General features: G+C 41.8%; 1 protein-coding gene across 13 annotated transcripts in view; it reads left to right on the forward strand.

Moving 5' to 3' along the window:
• Nucleotides 1–19,719, forward strand: part of mecom (MDS1 and EVI1 complex locus) — a 156,529-nt gene that overhangs the window by 46,793 nt on the left and 90,017 nt on the right. For all 13 annotated transcript variants that reach the window (XM_088078804.1, XM_088078799.1, XM_088078800.1 and 10 more), the window contains one exon: nt 6,146–6,492. In XM_088078804.1, the coding sequence (XP_087934930.1) occupies nt 6,457–6,492 (36 nt within the window). In that variant the 5' untranslated portion in view covers nt 6,146–6,456. The remainder of the gene's footprint in view (nt 1–6,145; nt 6,493–19,719) is intronic.

Below are 19,719 nucleotides of genomic sequence, written 5' to 3' on the forward strand. Positions count from 1 at the left end.
CATTAAAGGACCCTCATTATTAATCACAACTAATGCTAATTAATTAGGTGTCTGTGTGTGTGCACAGAGGGACCAGCTCTAAGTTTCAGTTTGTTGTGCGATGTTAATTGGTAACTCGGCCCAGGGCCCTTAATGGAGTGTTTTCCATTTGGAAGGGGGAGCAGTTGACTAACACAGGGGTGAAGAAACATAGACAATGCTCTCATTAATTAAGACTGTGTAAAGAGCTTTGCTCTTGTTACTCTGGTGTGTGTGTGTGTCTGTCTGTGTGTGTGCTTAACCAGTTTGTACAATTCAAGTACCTATTTGTCAGCATATTGCTGCATATATACTTGCAGCAATACCTGTTTTTGTCTCTCATATTATGAGTATTTGGTGCAATTTCTTAGCACTCCCCAATTACATCAAGGGATAAAGTTAAAGATTTTCCAGGGTTCAGTTAACAACATGCAAATACTAGCATGACGGTAGATTGAAACATATTGTTTTTATATTTTTTACCATTTAAGAAAGACAAAATGGGAAAGCAGAAACTTTGACAAATGTCCTGTTTTTTTTTTAGATAATTCATTTTTTGCAATTTGTTTTTGGTTGAAGAAACAAACACAGGGATAAATTATGGACAATGGGCCAGGACTGCACGTATACTGCTACCTAAGGCTATAAGTGTTTGTGGTTTGTATCACTCAGTACCACAGTCACCCCAATGGACTCGCCAACCAAAAGACTCCCCAAAAGCAGCGCTAAGGCCTCCATTAAGCACAAAGACAGAGTTAATTAGGAAGCTTATTGCCTCTCCCGAGGGCATGGGGCTCCAAACGCTCTCCTATACACCCTGCTGAGGGAATCTAGGCACAAACTGATGCACTGTAATTAACTGCGCTTAGCAAATCAACAGCAGCCATTTTCTGTTTGGCAGTAATTGTGAGAGCGTAAAAATTAACCAAATTAAGATAATTATTTCTTATTTTCTTTTGAATCCAGTCACAATGAGTTGTCTCTCCCAGATGTCGACATCTCCATCAGGGTATCCTCATTTTTCAGGCAAATGAATCAATATGCAATAACAGCAGTCATGCTATAGCCCCCTCAACCCCTCCCACGTATTTTGAATCCCACCAACCAGTTTCTAAATTGGTTTAGCAGCAAAGAAATAACCACGATAAAAAGTTAGACTTATACTGTGGTTCTGGTTCTTGTGTTTTACTTTTGGCACAACAGCACAAACACGTATTCATAATTGTTCTGGTGTAGAGACATCAACAGAAAGCAGAGGAATCATGAAGAGTTAAGTTAAAGAATTTGGATGTGATGACTAATGGAGGGGATCATGTGTGATTATGTTTGACCTGCAGTACAAGAGTAAGCCCCCCGTCCCATTTGTCTGTTATCACAGGCAACAAATGATGTCTACAGATAAGCATGAGGGCCGGTCCTCATAAGGTGAGGAGTTCATTTCCATATTTCATGATCAAAGACCCCATCAGTCAGCTGTGTGACCGCTCTGTCTGGCCACATGAAGTGATCCGTGAATTGGGTCTGGGGCTAAGTAAATGAATAATGTTCCCACCTCACACAGTATGGTGTTCTAGCCTGTCTAATATTGTACGCTGTAGGCAGAGATGCGTTGAAGCAGTGGTGGCATGTAACTGCATTATCTTAAGTACTACAGTACAAATTTGAGTTGCTTTTACTCGAGTATTTTAATCGTATGCCACTCTCTACTTCCACCCCACTACACTTCAAATGGAAATATTCTACTTTTATTACTACTATTATTTGAAAACTTAGGTTACTAGTTACTTGACAAATTAAGATTTTTGCACACAAACTATTTGAAATTATGCAAGTTCAGCTCAAACAATTAGTCAGTAGATTAGAGCATTAAATGGCAACTATCTTAATAATAGTTATTTTTCGTTTTTTAAAATATTGTGATTTATTAAACTGGTTGATTTTTTTCTAAGTTGAGTACGTTTAGGTGTATTCATTAATTATTAATATTTTTTATTGTTACATACTTGAACATGTTCAATACAGGACTTGTACTTGAATCTGAGTGTTTTTACAGTGCTGTAATAGTACTTTTACTTGGAAAGGACTTGCATATTTCCTCCACCACTGCAGTGGAGTAAGTAGGACATTAAAAAAAACTTCATTATGGATTACCAAACTTGTTGATGAAAAATAGCTTGCTTTTTTAGCTTTCCATTAATATTTTTGTAATAAATTCTTGTTTAAATTCCTATTATACACACAGTTTATGATTCATCATATATATCATTAAAAAATAGCAAAACTTCTGACATTAGTGCCTCTTATGTGATATAATAGATTTGAGAGATCATTACACCTAAAAATGAAAAATGACTTAAAACAAGCAGCACACATTAGAGTTTACTTGATTTAAACATAAAAGGTGACATGGAGTAAATTAGGTAAAAATAGCAAAGGACACCGAGTTGTTAAAAAGACAGCAATGAAGCAGGAGCACAAAAGACAGTGGTGCGGAAAAAAGGGGGGGGGGGGGGGGACTATGTCCACAGGTAGGTTATTTCTCTCTGTAAACATATGTATCCATTTGTCCCGTGGGTGCGTCCCCTCGGCGTCCCGTCAGCAGTGGCTGGGTCACACCTCCATTAGGGGCTTTGTCACAGTGATTAATAGCTCTTTCTATCATCTTTAATTCACTCCCTGATGATGGCGGCTCTGCTTGCTGCTCGGGGTAATCGTGTGATGTATGAGTCCGCCCAACACCTCATGGCAGAGGTGAAAATCATTCCACCCATGCAGATAGCAGGCCCAGGAACAAATGTTTTCCCTCTTAATAAAAATTAATGAATTTGGCGTCAAGCGCGAGCATTTAAATACATGAGATACAAGTTTGTGTGTGTGTGTGTGTACACGTGTGTGTGCACATGCAAGGTGCCATTTGTTGTTCATGAGTCATTTTGATGAGGAGATAACATTGTTTTGCTCATTATTTTGCATTAAATCTTCTGTGTTGTTTTTCAGATACATCAAAGTGTTGCTCTTTTTATTTTGACACTTGATTTCTTGTGCTATCATGATGGGCCATCTCTGCTGATAACGCAGTTGAAGTCATGGTGCTGCTTCTAGCTGGAGTTCCCCTTCTCTACCCAGAATTCTTTTAACGCTCCCTCTTTGATGAAGGGCGTCAGCTTGCAAAGATGAAGTAATGTCCATTACTGAACAAACAAACAGGACTATTTGCTTTAAGTAGGCTCAGACACACAGAAATGCACATGTACACACATACATACATATCAATCAGATCATCTGTGCTCAGTGTCTCTACAGCCCCACATGTCTAAGCACAGCTACGGTCTTTGACTTATCAATCATCTGCACATGAAACCACAATTTTTAAAACTCTGAACATAGCATATTTGCTTTCGGCTAACGTTTACCTTACAGAAACATATATGTTTATGAGCTGAAATGCTCTCGCTGAGTCCACTAGACCGGAGGAATTTCTGGTCTAAATCAAATATAAACTTCGAGACCAGTGTGAGGGGGGGAAATGTCAGAGGAGAAACAGCAATGGAGGGATACAGTTACCTTTAAAAGCTCTTGTCCCTCCACCATATGGCAAGTTTCACATCCAGGACTATAACCGCGTTACTCTGTGCTGAAAATCATTACGTTGACTCCCAGAGACACATTGGGTTTCATGCCCGGCCCAGCTCAGCAGAGCCTTTTAAAGACTTTCCCCTTAAACACGCTGGGCCCACACAGTGTGTGTGTCAAACACAATAGTTGCACATACACTGTGATCAGGTATTGCTGCAGGGAGTGGCTATGAGAAATACTCAAGTTGTAGATCTGGTTCGACAAATACACTAACATACTGCATAACACAACCAGATCTCTGTAATAGACAGCTGATTCAGCACAGTGTGTTCATGCATGAGACTTTTTTTCCACGGCAAGCACACATTTTGACAGGAATTATGATTCTTAACTGGCAGAGGAAAACAGCTCATGTGCTACTTATGCGGTAGTTGACACTTTTGTGTTCCTTTTCACCGCACATTGTGTTTTGACCTTGCCAAAGTGGAAGTTGCACATATTTTAAGGATATTTATGCACTTGGCTTATTTTGTTCTTCAAGTAATTTGTTAGGAGTTTGTTGCACTTTTAAAGGTGACAGCACATGAAAAAGTTCCATGACTTTGTCCAGGCCTTGAGTTAATCTCTCAGGTTAGTTTATGACCGCCTGTGGCCAATCACAGTGACCCGTTCAGTCAATCAGAAGCACGGTTACTTCATGGCCAGTGAACAAGAAGTGTGTGTGTGTATCTGTGTGGATCAAAGGTTCCATGGCTGACAGCGCAGCAGTACAGTGTCACACAGGCAGCCCTCCAGGAATGTTGCTCAGCCCAGGGATGGGTTGTGGAGCCTCATTAGCAGAGCCCCCTCTCCCCGTGGCCTGTCAGCCTGCGTTAGGTGTTGCCCATCACTGATGCACGCTGGGGAAGCAGCAGCTTCCTGTGAATCATTTCCGGCTTTGACGTGTCTCTCTGTCTCTCTGTGTGACACCTGACTGGCGGTCTGTCTTCCTAAATGGCTTCTTCAATAGCTCTTAATTTGTGTGTTTGTTTGTGTGGTGACATGTCAGATCGTCTGTATGTCAACTTGTCTATCTGCCTGTCCGTCTGTCTGCGTGTAAACTGATATGTTTTCTGGTTTTTGTGTTTCAACCCAGTTGCAGAAGAAAATATTGGCATTGTACATTTCTGCAATCCACAAACATGTTAGATTTGTATCATATACATTTTTAAGGTGACATAAAATAAAAGCTGATTTTGTAATCAAGAATAGGAGTAAATGCTGGATGGTAAGTCACCTACAAAAGACGCCTGCCAAACTGAGTGGCAGACTGTTATACAAAACCAACAAACAACAAAGATAGTTGTGATTTAGTGAGTCATTGCTTTGTTTCCATTTGCTTTTTAAGCATCAAACTTGGGTGTTTTTAGAGACTCATTGCTGTGTTTCCAGTGGCTTTTGAGGGCATAAAGAGTGGTTGTTTTTTTTTTTTTTTTTGCAGCGACATTGCTACTTTTCCCGCTATGATGGCCCCCCCCCAAACTGGGTATTTTAAGAGAAAGCATGATCTTTCCCTAACCAAAACCAAGTGGTTTGTTGTACCTAAACCTAACCACACCTTACCCACAACATTGTTGCCCATTAAAGTTTCAACAGTCATGCTACACATTAACATACAAATGTAAAATGTCAGTGGTTTGCAAAAATGTAGAATGCTAGTGTCTTTTCGGGCGATGGGTTACTTGTTTGCATCTATTCTGGTGACCTTGGAACAGTGTCACTTTGCTCCACCTGCACACTGTCAGTGCTCTGAATGATTCAATCCCTCTCCCACCATTAAGCTCCACCAGCCACGTGTGCCACTCAGAAGAAGCCCAGTGTGGGTTCAAGGGTTGTACTTCTATGTCCTGTTTCACTCTATTCACAATTAACCCCAGTTTGCTTCCTTCTGTTTTCACTCCACTGTGGAGAAAGAGTTCAGGAAAAGGAAATATAAAACCATCAGAGCAGTACAATGCTGAGCAGACCCTGCTTACCCACCTTGGCATCAGCTCAAACAAATGGCAAACATGCCATGGTACTTCTGTAGTTTTTCTTTTTATGAGAGAAACCTGTTTTTGACTTATTTTGTTTTTTGATATGAAATCACATGTGTCTATTGTGTGTTTCCTAGCCCAGGGACATACCCAGTGATAAAAGAAAAACATTGACATTAGAACCAAGTGTGCTCCCTTCATGCTCTCCTAACCTGTATTTCTGCACTCAAAGAAAACATAAAGACACCCCCACTTGTTGTTTCAAACCTGGAGGACCTTCTGTCCTTTGCTGCTTATATGAACCGATGAACTTAATTCACACATTTAAACATTTACACTTCGTATGTTTTAAGTATTTGTCTTCTGTAGGTGAAATAAGATAAAGACTAGAGGCTTCTTTGGAGTTTTTTTGTGTTGCAAAAACGTATTAACTAAAAGGAAACCTGTTAACAGCATTATTTTGCAACAATCCAACAATTATAAAGATATCACTGATCATGGCCCTCACATAGAGACTCTCTCTGTGTCTTTCACAGGTGACGGGGACGATGAGTTTGCCCTCTATCCCTCTGACATCTTGGACGATGTCTGTGGCTCTGATGGTGATCCTACACCGTCTTCAGCCCTGGCAGAGGACCCAGCGTCCCCTCCACTCTCTGATGAAGAGGCTTCACCACAGGACCACTTGTCATTCCAACATCACAGCATCTTTTTGCCCCAAGAAGATTTGCCCATTCCCCTGGACTTTGAACTGCGAGAGTCAGCAGTTCCAGGCAGCGGCCTTGGCATCTGGAGCCGCAGGAGGGTAAACGTTGGGGAGCGCTTTGGACCATACGAAGGAGAGCATATGCCTTGTCTGCGAGACCCCACTCAAGGCTGGGAGGTAGGAAAATAATGAATGAATGTGTGCATACTGTTGTTGTGATGCAAAATGATTGCTTTGCAGAGTTGGTAACCTCATACTCAAAGAGGGTTGATAGAAATTAATGTTTTACCAAGTGCTCTACTGCTGTTAGAACATCAAAAATTCAGAAAATGGGCATTTTTGCACCGGCCTCTGTATTTTCCATTGATTTTTGGGATAGATTAAGATGGTTTAAACTAATTTGCTCTACTTATAACAGAGCAGCTTAAGCTTTGGTTCAAGTATAAACATGAAAATCACAGATAGGGTTTTTCTGCAACAGCAGTAGCACACTTTCTAACATGGGGGAGGGTTTCCTTGGCCAATACACACTGTAGCATTCACATCAGTCCTCTTTTTATTTCCTCCCATGTCGTCATACTCACATTTAGCCCAGTGACCACAAGGCTGTTGTTGCCTTTTGCTGCCCAGTGATGTAATGTTAGCTCAGTGCCACTGAAAGAAAGGGAGTCGAGGTTGTGCTCTTAACTCAATTAAAATGAAAAGCCATAAATCCCTTTTTCATCCTGGTTAGGGACCCAGTGCGGCCATTGGCAAATCACATATTGGTCAGCCGGCACAAAAAATCGAAGGTAGGGTCACAGGACAAGGTCAAAGGTTAGATGCGGTCTCCGTCAGTGTCATGCTGGTCTGGTTTTATAGAGTAGAAGGAAGGGGCTGGCAGAGTATCAGCCTTATTAAGTCTCTCGAAATAGATCCTCTCTAATTTGGATGTGAGGATTTAGTCCTTCATATTCAGGCCTTTGTCCCTTTGTCGGACAGAACCAAGCTCATTAAGAATCGCTGACCATGCAGTTCATGAAGTGAAAAGTCACATGTTTAAATAAATGGATGATTCAATCCAGCATTCCTCCTTTTGCTAGAGACTCCCTAATTCTTCCGTTTCAGTGCTTCACTTTAGAGCTGACTGAGAACGTGTTGGTAAAGTATCAACATTCGGCTCATATAAATAGTTTTGGATTTGGACTGGTGCTCTTTGGGTTTGCATCATAGAGCATTACTCCAGCCCATCAGCTCTGACTCAGTGGTTTTGGCTCGGACCAAACCAAAATAAATTTCTTTTTTTCACTCTGGACTACATTGCTCCAAGAAACAACTTCTTCCTCATTATCAACTGCCGGGTGAGGCGCAATATATAAATGTCTCTTAAATTGGAAGTGAGGAAAAACTCTTCACTTTTGCCCATTTTCATAACGCACAATCTTAATAAAAAGTCTCTGTCCCTCTCGAATGAGATTTACAGCCGGTTGAACAAGCTCTCTGGGTTATTCTTTTTCCCAGGGAAGGAAATAAAGGAAAAAGAGGTTTCATGAATTTTAATCCGGCGGTAATTTATGGGGAGCTTGAATAATAATATGTATTTAAAAAGCTGAGGAGCTGGGATGTGAGTGTGCATGTGTGTGAGTGTGTCTGGGGGCAGGCGGGTGGGAGTATGGAGGGGAAAGATGGGATCCTGGCGAGGCAGCACTGTATCACAATGTTTAATTACCACCCTGACAGCGAGCCATAACTCTTTCCATTAAGTAAATAAGTTGTAAAGAATTTATGATGAAATGCCACATTATTCAGAATGGATATTCAGTGATGACATCCCTCTGCATTAAATATGGTAAACGCCATTAAGCCCTCCTGACCCCCCCCCCTTCTCGTCTCCCATGCCCACCCGTTAACCATCCCTCGCCCATTGCTCCCCCCTCCCTCCCGCCTGCAAACCGTCAATATGCCAATAAGCCTGCGGAGGGTCTGTAAAAATAAAATTGATTTGGTAAATGTGAGTGAAGATAGATATGTTTGCTTTCATCATCAATTCCGTGCGGCGCGGCGAGGTGATGTCACCGACCGGGGAACGCTAAAGTGGCGCTCCCATCTGGAGCGTTTGATGGAGGGCCCTGAGCGGCCCAGGCCAGTGGTGACAGACTGGGGGAAGTTTGTCACTAGGGAGGCCACCGTTCCTCAGAGCCATCACCATAAATTTGGGGGCTTTATTCATAAAGGGGAAGAGTGAGTTATGGCGTTCATGATGCTTTATGAATACAGGAATGGTGACTTATGGGAAAGATAGCTTCAGTAAATAAGAGGCAGAGAGGCAGCAGTGAGGGGTCTGTCAGGCTGAGACGCTCACCTACACTATCGTATGCAGAGCTGGAGTGCTGACTGAGCCAGTAGTCAGATGTTCACTGGTGTGTGTGTGTAAGTGTGTATGCATATGTTTGTGTGTTTGTGAGCTGAGACGAATCTATAAGTGATTGCTTTTAGAAAGTTTATTGTTTTATAAGACTGAAATGTGTTTGAATTAAAGTTCATTTATGAACTTAATCATCTAAGCTGAATATTATTAGTGTCAATAAAAACAATTTCTTTAATTTCCTACAACAGTTCAACCACTTTTTTCAAAAAATTCAAATCTAAACTTATTTTATTAAATTTGTATTTAAATTAAAAAACACATAATATAAAAGGTTTACAAGTTTAAAATAAATCCAAATAGCTTTGAATATCTAATTGGAAAGTGAAGTGACTCCTCAACTGGGGAAATCACCAGAGGCCCCACAAAATTATATTATTACAATATTTAAGTCACAAATTAATATTATTGCGATTTTAAATGTGTTACGGTATTCTTAGTATTGGGAAAACATGTATTGCGATATATATTATGATTTAATTACTTATTATCACTTATTATAAAACTTGTTCTATTGCAAATAATGTCCGCAGGGCAAAACCTTCTCAACATGTCTTATAAGATAACATTTTCTGTTCATTTCACTTCAATCACTTTTATTGCCAAATTATGTCCAGTGAACTGAAAAAGCAGTTAATGATATTATTATAGCAGGCTACCAAAAGTTGAATTTGTATTTGTAATGTTAATCATTTATATTACAAAAAAACTGACACTGATACACGTGTCTGTGTATTAATACGGTATTGCCATGCAAAAATATTGATTTTTTTCCCCCCACCCCAACCTCAACCTTGGTAAAAATCCAACAGGATATAGCTGATGACTAATTTCTTTACAATTATCATTATCATATTTTCTATTACATCTTATTATTTTGGTCTTGGCTTTAACATGTGCAACAGCTGAAAAAAATCAAATTACAGATGGTTAGGTACTGAGTTTGTTATCCCAGAATGTTCTGAATAATATCCCTTACATAATGAAAATAGAAATAAAAATCTCTCATGTAACAGAATGGGGATGAAGGGGCCTGCACTTGGCCACAGTATTTGCATGTATTTCTCCAGGGCTTCCTTGAAAATACTCTTAACGCCTGGATGCCCACCAGTCCATATTCTGCTGTCTCTCTCTCTGAGTCGTTAGGCACATTGAAATTCAAACTCCATTTGTGTCTGTCCTCTTCTCAGCAGCGGCAACAATAAGACAGAGAGTTAGAGTGCGGGAGAGAGTTATCCAGCACTCAATGAGCCTTTGGGCTCACCCAAACTCACAGCCCCACGGGATTATGCGTCCTGGGCTTAGAATATTGGGTGCCTCCTGCTGTAGGAGTGATGGGCGGAGCAGGTTAGGGGTGCGAAAGGGGTTGGGATGGAGAGTGGGGCGGGACAGGGGCGCTTTAGGGCCTTTGTGCACCTCTTGAGTGAGAGGCGGAGGTGAAGGTGGAGGCGATAGTTGGTGGTAGTGGTGGTGGTGGGGAGGTGGTGAAGGAGATTAGCAGTGATGGTGAATGGGAGTAGAGGATTAGGTGGCTGGGCAGGGCCTTTCCTGGGTCTGCCTGTCTTCTCAACCTCATGGTCATGAGACGATGGAAGGATGGAAGGAGGAGAGGCAGCTGTCAGGCCAGGAGTAGACCCATCATTTTAACTGTTGCAGGCTAAAAACCATGCATTGTGAATGATTTGTCGAGAAAAAGACATATAACACATATAACACAAGTGTGAGATTGGAAACTTTAATTTGGAATTTTACATAAAACTCCAGCCAGTAGCCAATGGTTAGCAGTGGGTGATTTGTCATATTTACAAAGAGCAGAAAAAACAAGACTTTTCAGGCAGTCTTTCAACTGTAGATCAACTATAGTAACTTTATTTGCTATTTTGCCTTTTACATGTACATACAGTGTGAACTCCAGGAAAGATCCTGGAATCAGGGTTTAGTGTTTATGTGTGCGCAAGACAGAGTGTGAGAGCGTGGATGGAGAGCGTGGATGGAGGGCGTTTCAAGAGGGCGTGTTTTTTGTCCATGGATAAGCCGCTGTCCTGAATGAATGCAGATGTCTCTGGCTGGCTGTCCGCCTGTCCCCTGTGCGCTGACGGCCTGTCACCTCTCTCTGTCACAGGGAGAAAGAGCCACTCTCGGTCCTCCCAAAAGCCTCTTAATCCCTGAGCCCCTGCCACATCCCATCCACTGTCAGCGGAGATGGCCCTGCCCACAGCAGTGCTTAGAAAGGCCGGCGCAAGGGATGAACCTCTCTGTCACTCAAGCACCCCTCAATGGACACACATCTTCGCATTTTCACACACACGTACACACACATATCGTTTTTTAGAAATTCAAAGTGAAAAAGTCCTGCGTCTGCAAAGGCGATGTGAATGGCGTTGTCAATGCATTGTGCTGCATGAACACAACGACTGCGCTGACATCATTGTGGGACCTGTTCTCTCTCATGAGAAGAGCACGGACTGGCTGCTGAGACACTGTGTGTAATTATGAAGGAGCCATTCACAGCATACACTTGGGTCTCATTTGCACTTGATGAATTGTAACGAAGACAATAAAGACCATTAAAACCTGTTGTTTGCAACCGGATAGTGCGAGGAGGGAAATGTCTCACCATGTAGACAGAATGTTCTGGACTTAGAGACTGTTGAGTTGCGCCGGAGCGGAAGCGCATATTCTTTAATTATACCTTCGTTAACTGCAGCTACACTGCTGAGCTGTGTAAGACTATTAGTTGGGACACATAGTTGGAGTAAGATAACTGTTGGCGATGTGAGCGCAAAGCAAATGTGGTCATAGGCACAAGGTTTTGCTGGATTCAGGCCAAGACCAAGGCATAGTATATAATATTAACTTGGACTAAGAGATATGAGGGTGTAGATTGGAGTTATAGTTGTTGGGTTTTCACTCATATTATTAGATCCAGGTTTCTATTGAAGTCTTTAGCAGTGAGTATTCAGGGGTGCCATATCATTGGCATGCTTAGAAGCTGAACTGTGGACAGTCACAACAAAAACAGAACTAGTTTAAGTCATACTAAGTGTAGGGCTGCTTGATTATGGGGAAAAATAATAATCGCGATTATTTTGATTGATATTGAACTCACGATTATGTAACGATAACGACAAAACGGGAGCAACATTGTTAGACTCATCATGCCGCACAAAATTGTTTAATCTAGATGATCTTGTTTTGAAAATCAAGGGAAGCTAAAATGGTCATTGAAATTTGATTAATTGTACAGCCCTAACCAAGTGGTTAATGTGGTGAAATGGCTGCAGTTGCACCAAAATTACATATTTAGGCAACAAAATTAACATTTAATTAAAGGTTTGGCTTAAAATTAGTACACTTCTTACTAAGGTAAAGTCACGTGATATGCTAAAGCATACTACAACATACTACCTTAGGTTGTTAAAATAACTTGACTTTTGGTTTTACATGGGACACAAACGCCAGTCTCCTGGGTGAAAGTCCTACGTTTGTTTTACTTATTTAACTCACCTCCCTCCCACTCTTTATGCTACGTCACCTGACTTCCTCCTTTGCTTCATAATATTTACTATGTACACTAGAGGTCGCCACCTAACAATAATCAAAAATATGGGTTGTAGTTTCGGCTTGTAAAAAAGGACATATAAGTTCGTTTTTAAGAGGACAGTCTCAACCCAAGAATTGTGTTCACATTAGAGAAATCTCTGATGATTTAACTAATTACATCGTGATCATAGTTATTTGCACCATGATGTTTTCATAACCTTAGTCCATACTGTAGTTGCAATGGGCATATATTGTAGAAAGTGAATACGGTACCATTTGCTGTCAAAGCAATTGCTGGTATTGACTGTAATTTGGGGTTTTCCAGAATGATCTTATATCGACATCTTTGTCACTCATTTGGGTTGTATAAAATGCTTCAAACTGTCTCTACCATATCTTCCCTGCTTTAACTTACTATGATTAACATAGTCACCCCAGGTGTCTGAAACAATGTATGTCACAACAACCATCACAGTAAAGGCTCAGTTTATTTTTTCTCGTAGAAAACCAATATGCTCCCAAACTGTAGTGTATCGAGAACTCACCTCTACAGCATGGATCTGTGCCCATCTGCATCTGCGTAGTTTGAAAATGTCAGACGTGCATGGACAGGCAAAGAAACCCTCCACAAGGGACCAGCGCAAAGGGTCATATCTGATGGTGTGATGTCACTTTGGCCGCATGGACACTCACAACTGTTGGGGACGAGTCAGGCATAAGTCAAGCTTAAGTCTTTCAAAAGCTGAAGCCAGTAAGCTCTTCCCAAAAATAACCGTCATATGCAACATTTTAGTTGTTTATAGTTTTTTATTTAATCATTTGAAGAATTGACTGAATTGAATCAGCCACAGTCATGGCAAGTAAATATCAAGTGTCTTAACCTGCCAAGTTGCCAAAACACCCATGGCCTCTGAATTCTTGACATGGTGCAGAGTGTGCGGCCCCATAATGCCTTCAGCCACGTGTGTCTGTCTGCTTTTGTGTCTCCTGGTGTCTGCAAGGGAGATGAGCTCCCCATTCAGTGTAACTGGAGCTTGATTGTCTTGGACGGGAGTGATGTCCATTCAGAAATCCCAAAGACAAAACAAGCTGGGAGTCCGTCTCCCTGCTTCTCAGTTGATTGGTAATCCCTGTCTTTGGGTTAATCTGTTGTTTGTTGGTGCTGGATGAGGCTTGTGTGTGTGTGTGGGGGGGGTTACTGATGTTCTATTCTCATGTGAGAGAGAAGATGAGACACATTCATAGAGACAGAGTGTCACGTAAAATGTGAGAGGAGATCCCTATAAAAGTGCAGGGTAAGTCAAATCCTCCACTTTGTCCAGAGGCTACTCTTCTGTGATGACGGGGAAAGAAAGGATACAAATTTCTAATTTCTCCTCACTCCTTAGTGCTGCCCCCCCTCACCCCCTCCTCCTCCCTCTCTCTGTCTGAGTTCCCAGCAGGGAGGGGAAGCTAGGTTAACTAACTGAACAAAGTCAGAGCGAATTGCAGAAGGACAAAGGCAGGCATGAGTGGGGGCTATGCCAGTAGGAAGGTGTAGCCAGCAGCACAATACCAGGTGAAGGAGGCTCCCGTCAGGGGTCCATCCAAGCAGGGCAAAGGTCATGGGTCTTATTAGATCCGAAGTGAATGGAAGGACTTGTTTGATTGAGGAAGGAGGTCGAGAAAGGGAGGGATGAGGAGTTCACCTGTTTGAAAAACTCAGAGGGGGGCGTGTTTCTCCCCCCATTATATCCGACCTGTCGGGATGCCGACAAAAATCTAACTAGCTGATAGCTCACAGCAGGAGTCAAAACACACACATAACACACTGAGCTGAAAAAAAGGAGGCTGATCTGATCGGAAACACATGCAGGGCAAACTCAATAACACAATGACAAACGTCTAGACAGACACAGATATAATCGAATTTATATGCAGGTGCATTGACTCATCGGCGGGATATAAATGCCACTGCCTTGTAACACACATTTACATCATTTATCCTCAGCTGTTATAGCACTCTGCAGAGAAAGATGTACACTTCATAACTTGACGACAAATAGAAGTTTTAGAGTTGCCATTATTTCTAGGACATTTCTGTGTTATTAGATAATTTACAGAGGGGAAGTAAAAAATAGTTCCCGCAGATCCTTAAAGTCTTTACAGGCCTTGAATCCATCAATTTAAAATAAGTTAAAACCTCTTAAATAGATCCTTCAAAATGATAAGACATGGGAAGGGTGATTTTTCTGGATTATTGTTTCTTTGATGTTGCATTGTAAAATCTCAAAGTGATAAAAAAAAAATGCCTTTCACATTAATACCACCAAAAAGTCATGTTTTATTTTATAATAAATATTTTCAGAACAATCGCCCTTATCTAATATCTGATGTTGTTTCCTGCTTTTTTTCCGTTAGTTTTGGCGTCTGTAAAATTGATCTTAAATGTAATTCCAAATGACTTAAACAAAAAGTCTTAAAAAGTCTGAAATCCCACTGTCTTGGAACCCTGTAAAAGGAGAAATGACAGAAGAGAGGGTGGCATGTAGCAAAATTTACCAGATTGAATTAATTGTAATACAAAAATTTGAATTTTTATGTTGCCTACCAAAGAGCCTCAAAGCCATACCTTTCAGTAAAATTGTAAAACAGCCTCTTCAATTTACAATTAGTAAATGTAGGCAGTAAATGTAGTGAAAATACTAAGTTAACAGTAGGAAAGGAGTAAGGGGAGTGTGCAAGAGTACTGCACTGACTCCACCTAGGATAGGAGTACTCGAATCAAACGCACCTCGTCAGCTGTCTGCAGAGCCCCTCTGGACTAAAAAAAAGAGCTGTTATTCATTTACACACACACAAATCAGCGTGTTTGGAATGTGTATGCATACACCAACACACACACACACACACACACACACAATGTGCCCCCTGCACTCTGCGCAGATAGGAGTGAAAATGAGGGGACCCCTAAACAGCGTACAGGAAACAGAGGTGATGAATTCCGTGTGCGGGGCCACAGAGCCAGGCTCATAGATACCTTATCTAGGGGGATTGATAGGGGAAGGGCCTTCCCTTAAAACACACTACTGATTGTTTCCAAATGTCTTCCCAATGGGGAGGGTTCGAGAGAAGGAGAAACAGCGACTCAGGGGCAGAGCTTGCAGGCTTTTTATTGGTCCAGTCCGGGGAAACGGAGAGGGAACAGCAACTCTGTCCTGGCTTTTCTGCCCCGAGTTGCTGCTAGTGCTTAACTACCAGTCAGATCGCATTACCCAGGCAGTAAATCTAAGTACCGGTTAACGCAAATAATCAAGAGCTAATACTCCTCTACGAAACCACTTTCTCTGTGTCTGTGGTCAGAGCTGCGCAAACAGGCACAAGCCAAGGCCCTCTGTCCTCTTAGCCTCTGCCAGACTCTCCCGCACTCTCTCACGGCTATTATAACCTACACACAGTCACAGTCTCAATATACTTATGTATCCATGTATCCCATATGGACCGTGCTGCCTTGTGGTGTGCGTGTGTGTGTGCGTGTGTGTGTGTGTGTGTGTATTCACTCACATGTTAAAATTTCCCCTCTGTCTCGGCGCTGCAGTTCAAAGGGTAATGTGACGGTGTGGTCTGGTTTTGAGAGCTTATTACTGGGTTAAGCGCTAAAAAACGCAGGCCGGGCCACATTCAGCACAGTAACACCGTACCCCTCTTCCAATTACTCCATATTGCCGCTCCAATTAGAGTGGAGCAGGTCCAAAACCAGAACTGAGAGCTGCCAGGTTTAGAGAGAGAGAAAGCAGAGGCCCCGGGTGGCAGTAATGAGGTCTTAACCCCGACTTTGCTCTATTATGTCATAATGCTTTAATTCGAGCCATATGATAGGCTGCTGTGCACTCTTATGTTATTGGAAAGTCAATATTTGTGAGCTGGCCCTGTCTGTTCCCCTTAGATGTGGCCTGGGATTGAGTGCAAAGAGCTCAAGATTGCAGAGGAGTGAATGATTGACAGATGGTAGGACCACATCAGGTTGCTTGGGAAGGGTGTTGCATGTGGGGTTGATGGCATCCAGTTTACTGATAGGCATTATTAAATGATGAGATAAATAAGTATTTCACGTCTACACTGGCTGATGGTTACTTTAGCCATTAAATCACTGTGTTGCAGATGTAGTAGTCAATGGAAAGGTGGTAAACCTAGCTCCTTTGTGCTGCCAGTATCAGCAATATTATTACAAACAGCAGCAGTACAAGTTCAATTTATAGTTCAATTTCGTGGCGAGAGTACCTCATGTAAAGTAACACACAGCTCATTGAACTGATCCCGACTAATGTTGGATTTAACCTTTACATAGGGCTGTGACAATAACCACATCACCACAATACCATGGCCATATGACACCACCATAGTTTGAGGTCATCTCCCCAATTTTTCCCTTTTTTTGAGCTAATTTAATAATCCATTAAAAAAAGCTACTTTGACTCTGATGCAGTTGCAGTCACCACTCTGTAGCCTCAATATCCTACTTATGGCAGTATTGGTGGTTGGCGTTGGCATTGGTGGGTAACTGCCAAACCACAGCGATATTTTGCCTTTTTTTAAAATCTTTTTCTTTACCATGGTTGAAAGAAAGAAAGTGCAGTCCCTCACCTCACCTTAACTGATATTTTTATTCTATATTCTATATTTATCTGACAGCCATAGTTACAGGATGCTTTTATAATTTCATATATAAAAACATGTTAGGTTTATAAAATATGATACTTTGTTATAGATATAGCTGCCCCACAGAAGTGGCTAAATATAGCTCCACTTTAAAAATCTACAATCTGTAAACCCTCCTTTTGCTGTAATGTACCAGCAATTATAATAAAATAACAAAATATATGATAATATAATGCGCTTTATGTGGCCAGTCAGCATAATACTCACTTTTTGTGTTCAAACTTAAAATATGTAATACTGCTGTACTTTTGCACATCAGGTGAAATTTTAAATACAAGGCCTTTAATTGGAGTGTAATATTTTTACTTTATTTGCTTTAGATCTGAATGTCTTTCCCTATTGCGAGTTACACATCACTGCTCTCATGGCCGCACACCTGAGACCAGCTCGTCACGGTGGCATCACTCTGCACTCAAAAAAGCAGTTTTTTTGGCCGACTGTTGCACTGAGGGCCAATTAACTAAAAGCATATTTGTTAATAGTTTGTACAGTGTTTGAAGGTCACATTATAAATTAGTGTGGCTCTTGTATTTAATGGGGTTAATTACCATGGTAATAGCCCAGGATCACTTCCTGGTCAATAATTGTTTTGTAATTGCTTTCAGGTTGCATAATAATGACACAGTCCATCAATTTCTGTCATTGCATAATTACAATAAGGGATGTTTAATTATGTTCAGAATAAACATGTACTCCTTTTAAATAATGAGAACTCAGTAGGTGGATACTGTCTTCTGAAGCAAGTTAAGAATTACTGTACCTGCTCCAACAATTATAGAGGAAAGACCAAAATAATTTCAAACGTAAAAATGTTTTTTGGAGAATTCATGGGAGAGATTATTATAGTAATGGTGTAGGATGCTACGAAACAAAATAATCACCACACTTCTGCAAGTGTTCTCTCTAAAGTGAACTCTCGATGCGGCACTTCAGACTACATGTGCTGCAAATCAGACTTCATTTGTGTTCTGCAGAGTTACATTTCTTGTTTACACTCACAGTGACTCCAGGAATGTTATTCTTATTACGTTACAGCAGCTTTTGCAGGGTATCTTTTTCATACCCAGCATTGTTCATTGTTTGAAGATGTAAATTGAGCAATAAAAAGGGAATGCTTATGGGATATATTGGATTAGACATCCTGCATACTGTACGCTCATGTGTTTTGCATTATAGTTTTTTAAACTTTAGCAGGGAGCAGGGAATTGAGCTCTACAAATGGCGGTCACCCTTAAATCCACAGATAAATGCAGGTCACTCATGCGAAGATGGTGGGGAATAGATAGTGTTTCTCCTCCTGGGAGAGAGTGGAGGGGTGACTTGGGATGAAAAAGGGACTTAAAACCTGCTTATGCATAGCAACTGAGAGGGTAGTCTGTGAGAAGATAGGATAGGCAAAATGAGACAACTAGACAGGGTGAAAACAAGAGTGATAGATGAGGCAGAAGAGAGACAAAGACGGATAAAGGAGAGAGAAGAGTACAAGAGAGAGAGACTAAATCAGTCAGAGTGAATGAAAGAGAGGCAGAATGAGCCGAGGAGCTGGAGAGAGAACTCGATGTCCTGTCTCTGGTACGTGCCGAGGGAGACAGATTTCCCGGTGGAGTGTTCCCAAGTGTCCCCCTGCAGTCTGTAATAGGATTTTCCAGGCTACAGCAGGTAGTCTGTGAGGGAACTTTGTTCGCCGGTGCTCACAGATAAGGGTTAATGCAGCCCAAAGGTTCCTTTGCTGCACAGGGCGCTCTGGGAGTCTGTCGCTCCCTCCTCGTCGGCCTGTGCTGTCAGCACCAATCCGTCACAAAGGATTTCTTCCTGCAAAACTCAGTGGCCATTTCTGACATCTCCAACAAACTAATTGTTGTCTCCAGTCCTGGCAAGCCCTGTGAAGTCCTAACGAGTTAGCGTCTTCTGCACAGATGAGAAAAAATTGCAAAATCAATTTCTCAGTCGAATTATGCTTTGTCATCAACCCAAAAGAGGAGAGGATGCCAAGAAAGGCCAGGCCAGAGTCTCTGAGAGCAGGGTTCGTGTCATCCGTATTCTCTCCTCCAATTGTTCTCTTACTCCAAGCTGTTTTATGGCTGCTTCCCTTTCCTCCGAGCCACTTTATGACATGCATTGTAATGTCTTTAGAGTTCTGGGCAGCCTCCGATTGGGCCATGCAGTGCTTCTCTCTGGCCCTGAGTGACAGTGGGACCAGGTCCAACCACCACCCAGGACACAGAGCCATAAATCATCCTGCTGGCACCGGGCTTCACTTCCTGAACAGCTACCAGTTCCTGCAGGGGACAAAAAGGCCTTTGTGGGCTTTTAGGCAGACAGAGCTTCTCCTCTCTTTGAGGATTCTGAGGTTTATGAGCGATGCTGAGAGAGATTGTGGGGGAAAGAGAAAGAGTGTATACACACACGCACACAGTCTTTTTTTCTTGCTTATTAAGTAAGTTTAATAAGGCTATGACTAAACTACAGCTAAGAGCTACTGAATGCGAACACCTGTTAAACAGCAGTTCTTGATCATATCTGCCACTGTTTGTTTGTACACGTCACCATGGAAACATCCCATTGACGTTGCTCCGCTAAGATAAAGTCATCAGCCTTCAGTTCTGCAGGAGCCCAACTTGGCGATTTCATCACTGTGTAGTGATGTGTGAAGAATCGGACTGCCAGAGCTGCGGCGGGCCTCGCCAAAGGTGGCCTCCCTCCATCACTCCCTCCCTCCTTTACATTCCTCATTTCCACCAGTCTCCGTCCTCCCCGTG

This window comes from Plectropomus leopardus, chromosome 6 (genome assembly GCF_026936395.1).
Source record: "Plectropomus leopardus strain MGB_pleo_1.0 chromosome 6, ASM2693639v1, whole genome shotgun sequence".
Classification (NCBI taxonomy): Eukaryota; Metazoa; Chordata; class Actinopteri; order Perciformes; family Serranidae; genus Plectropomus; species Plectropomus leopardus.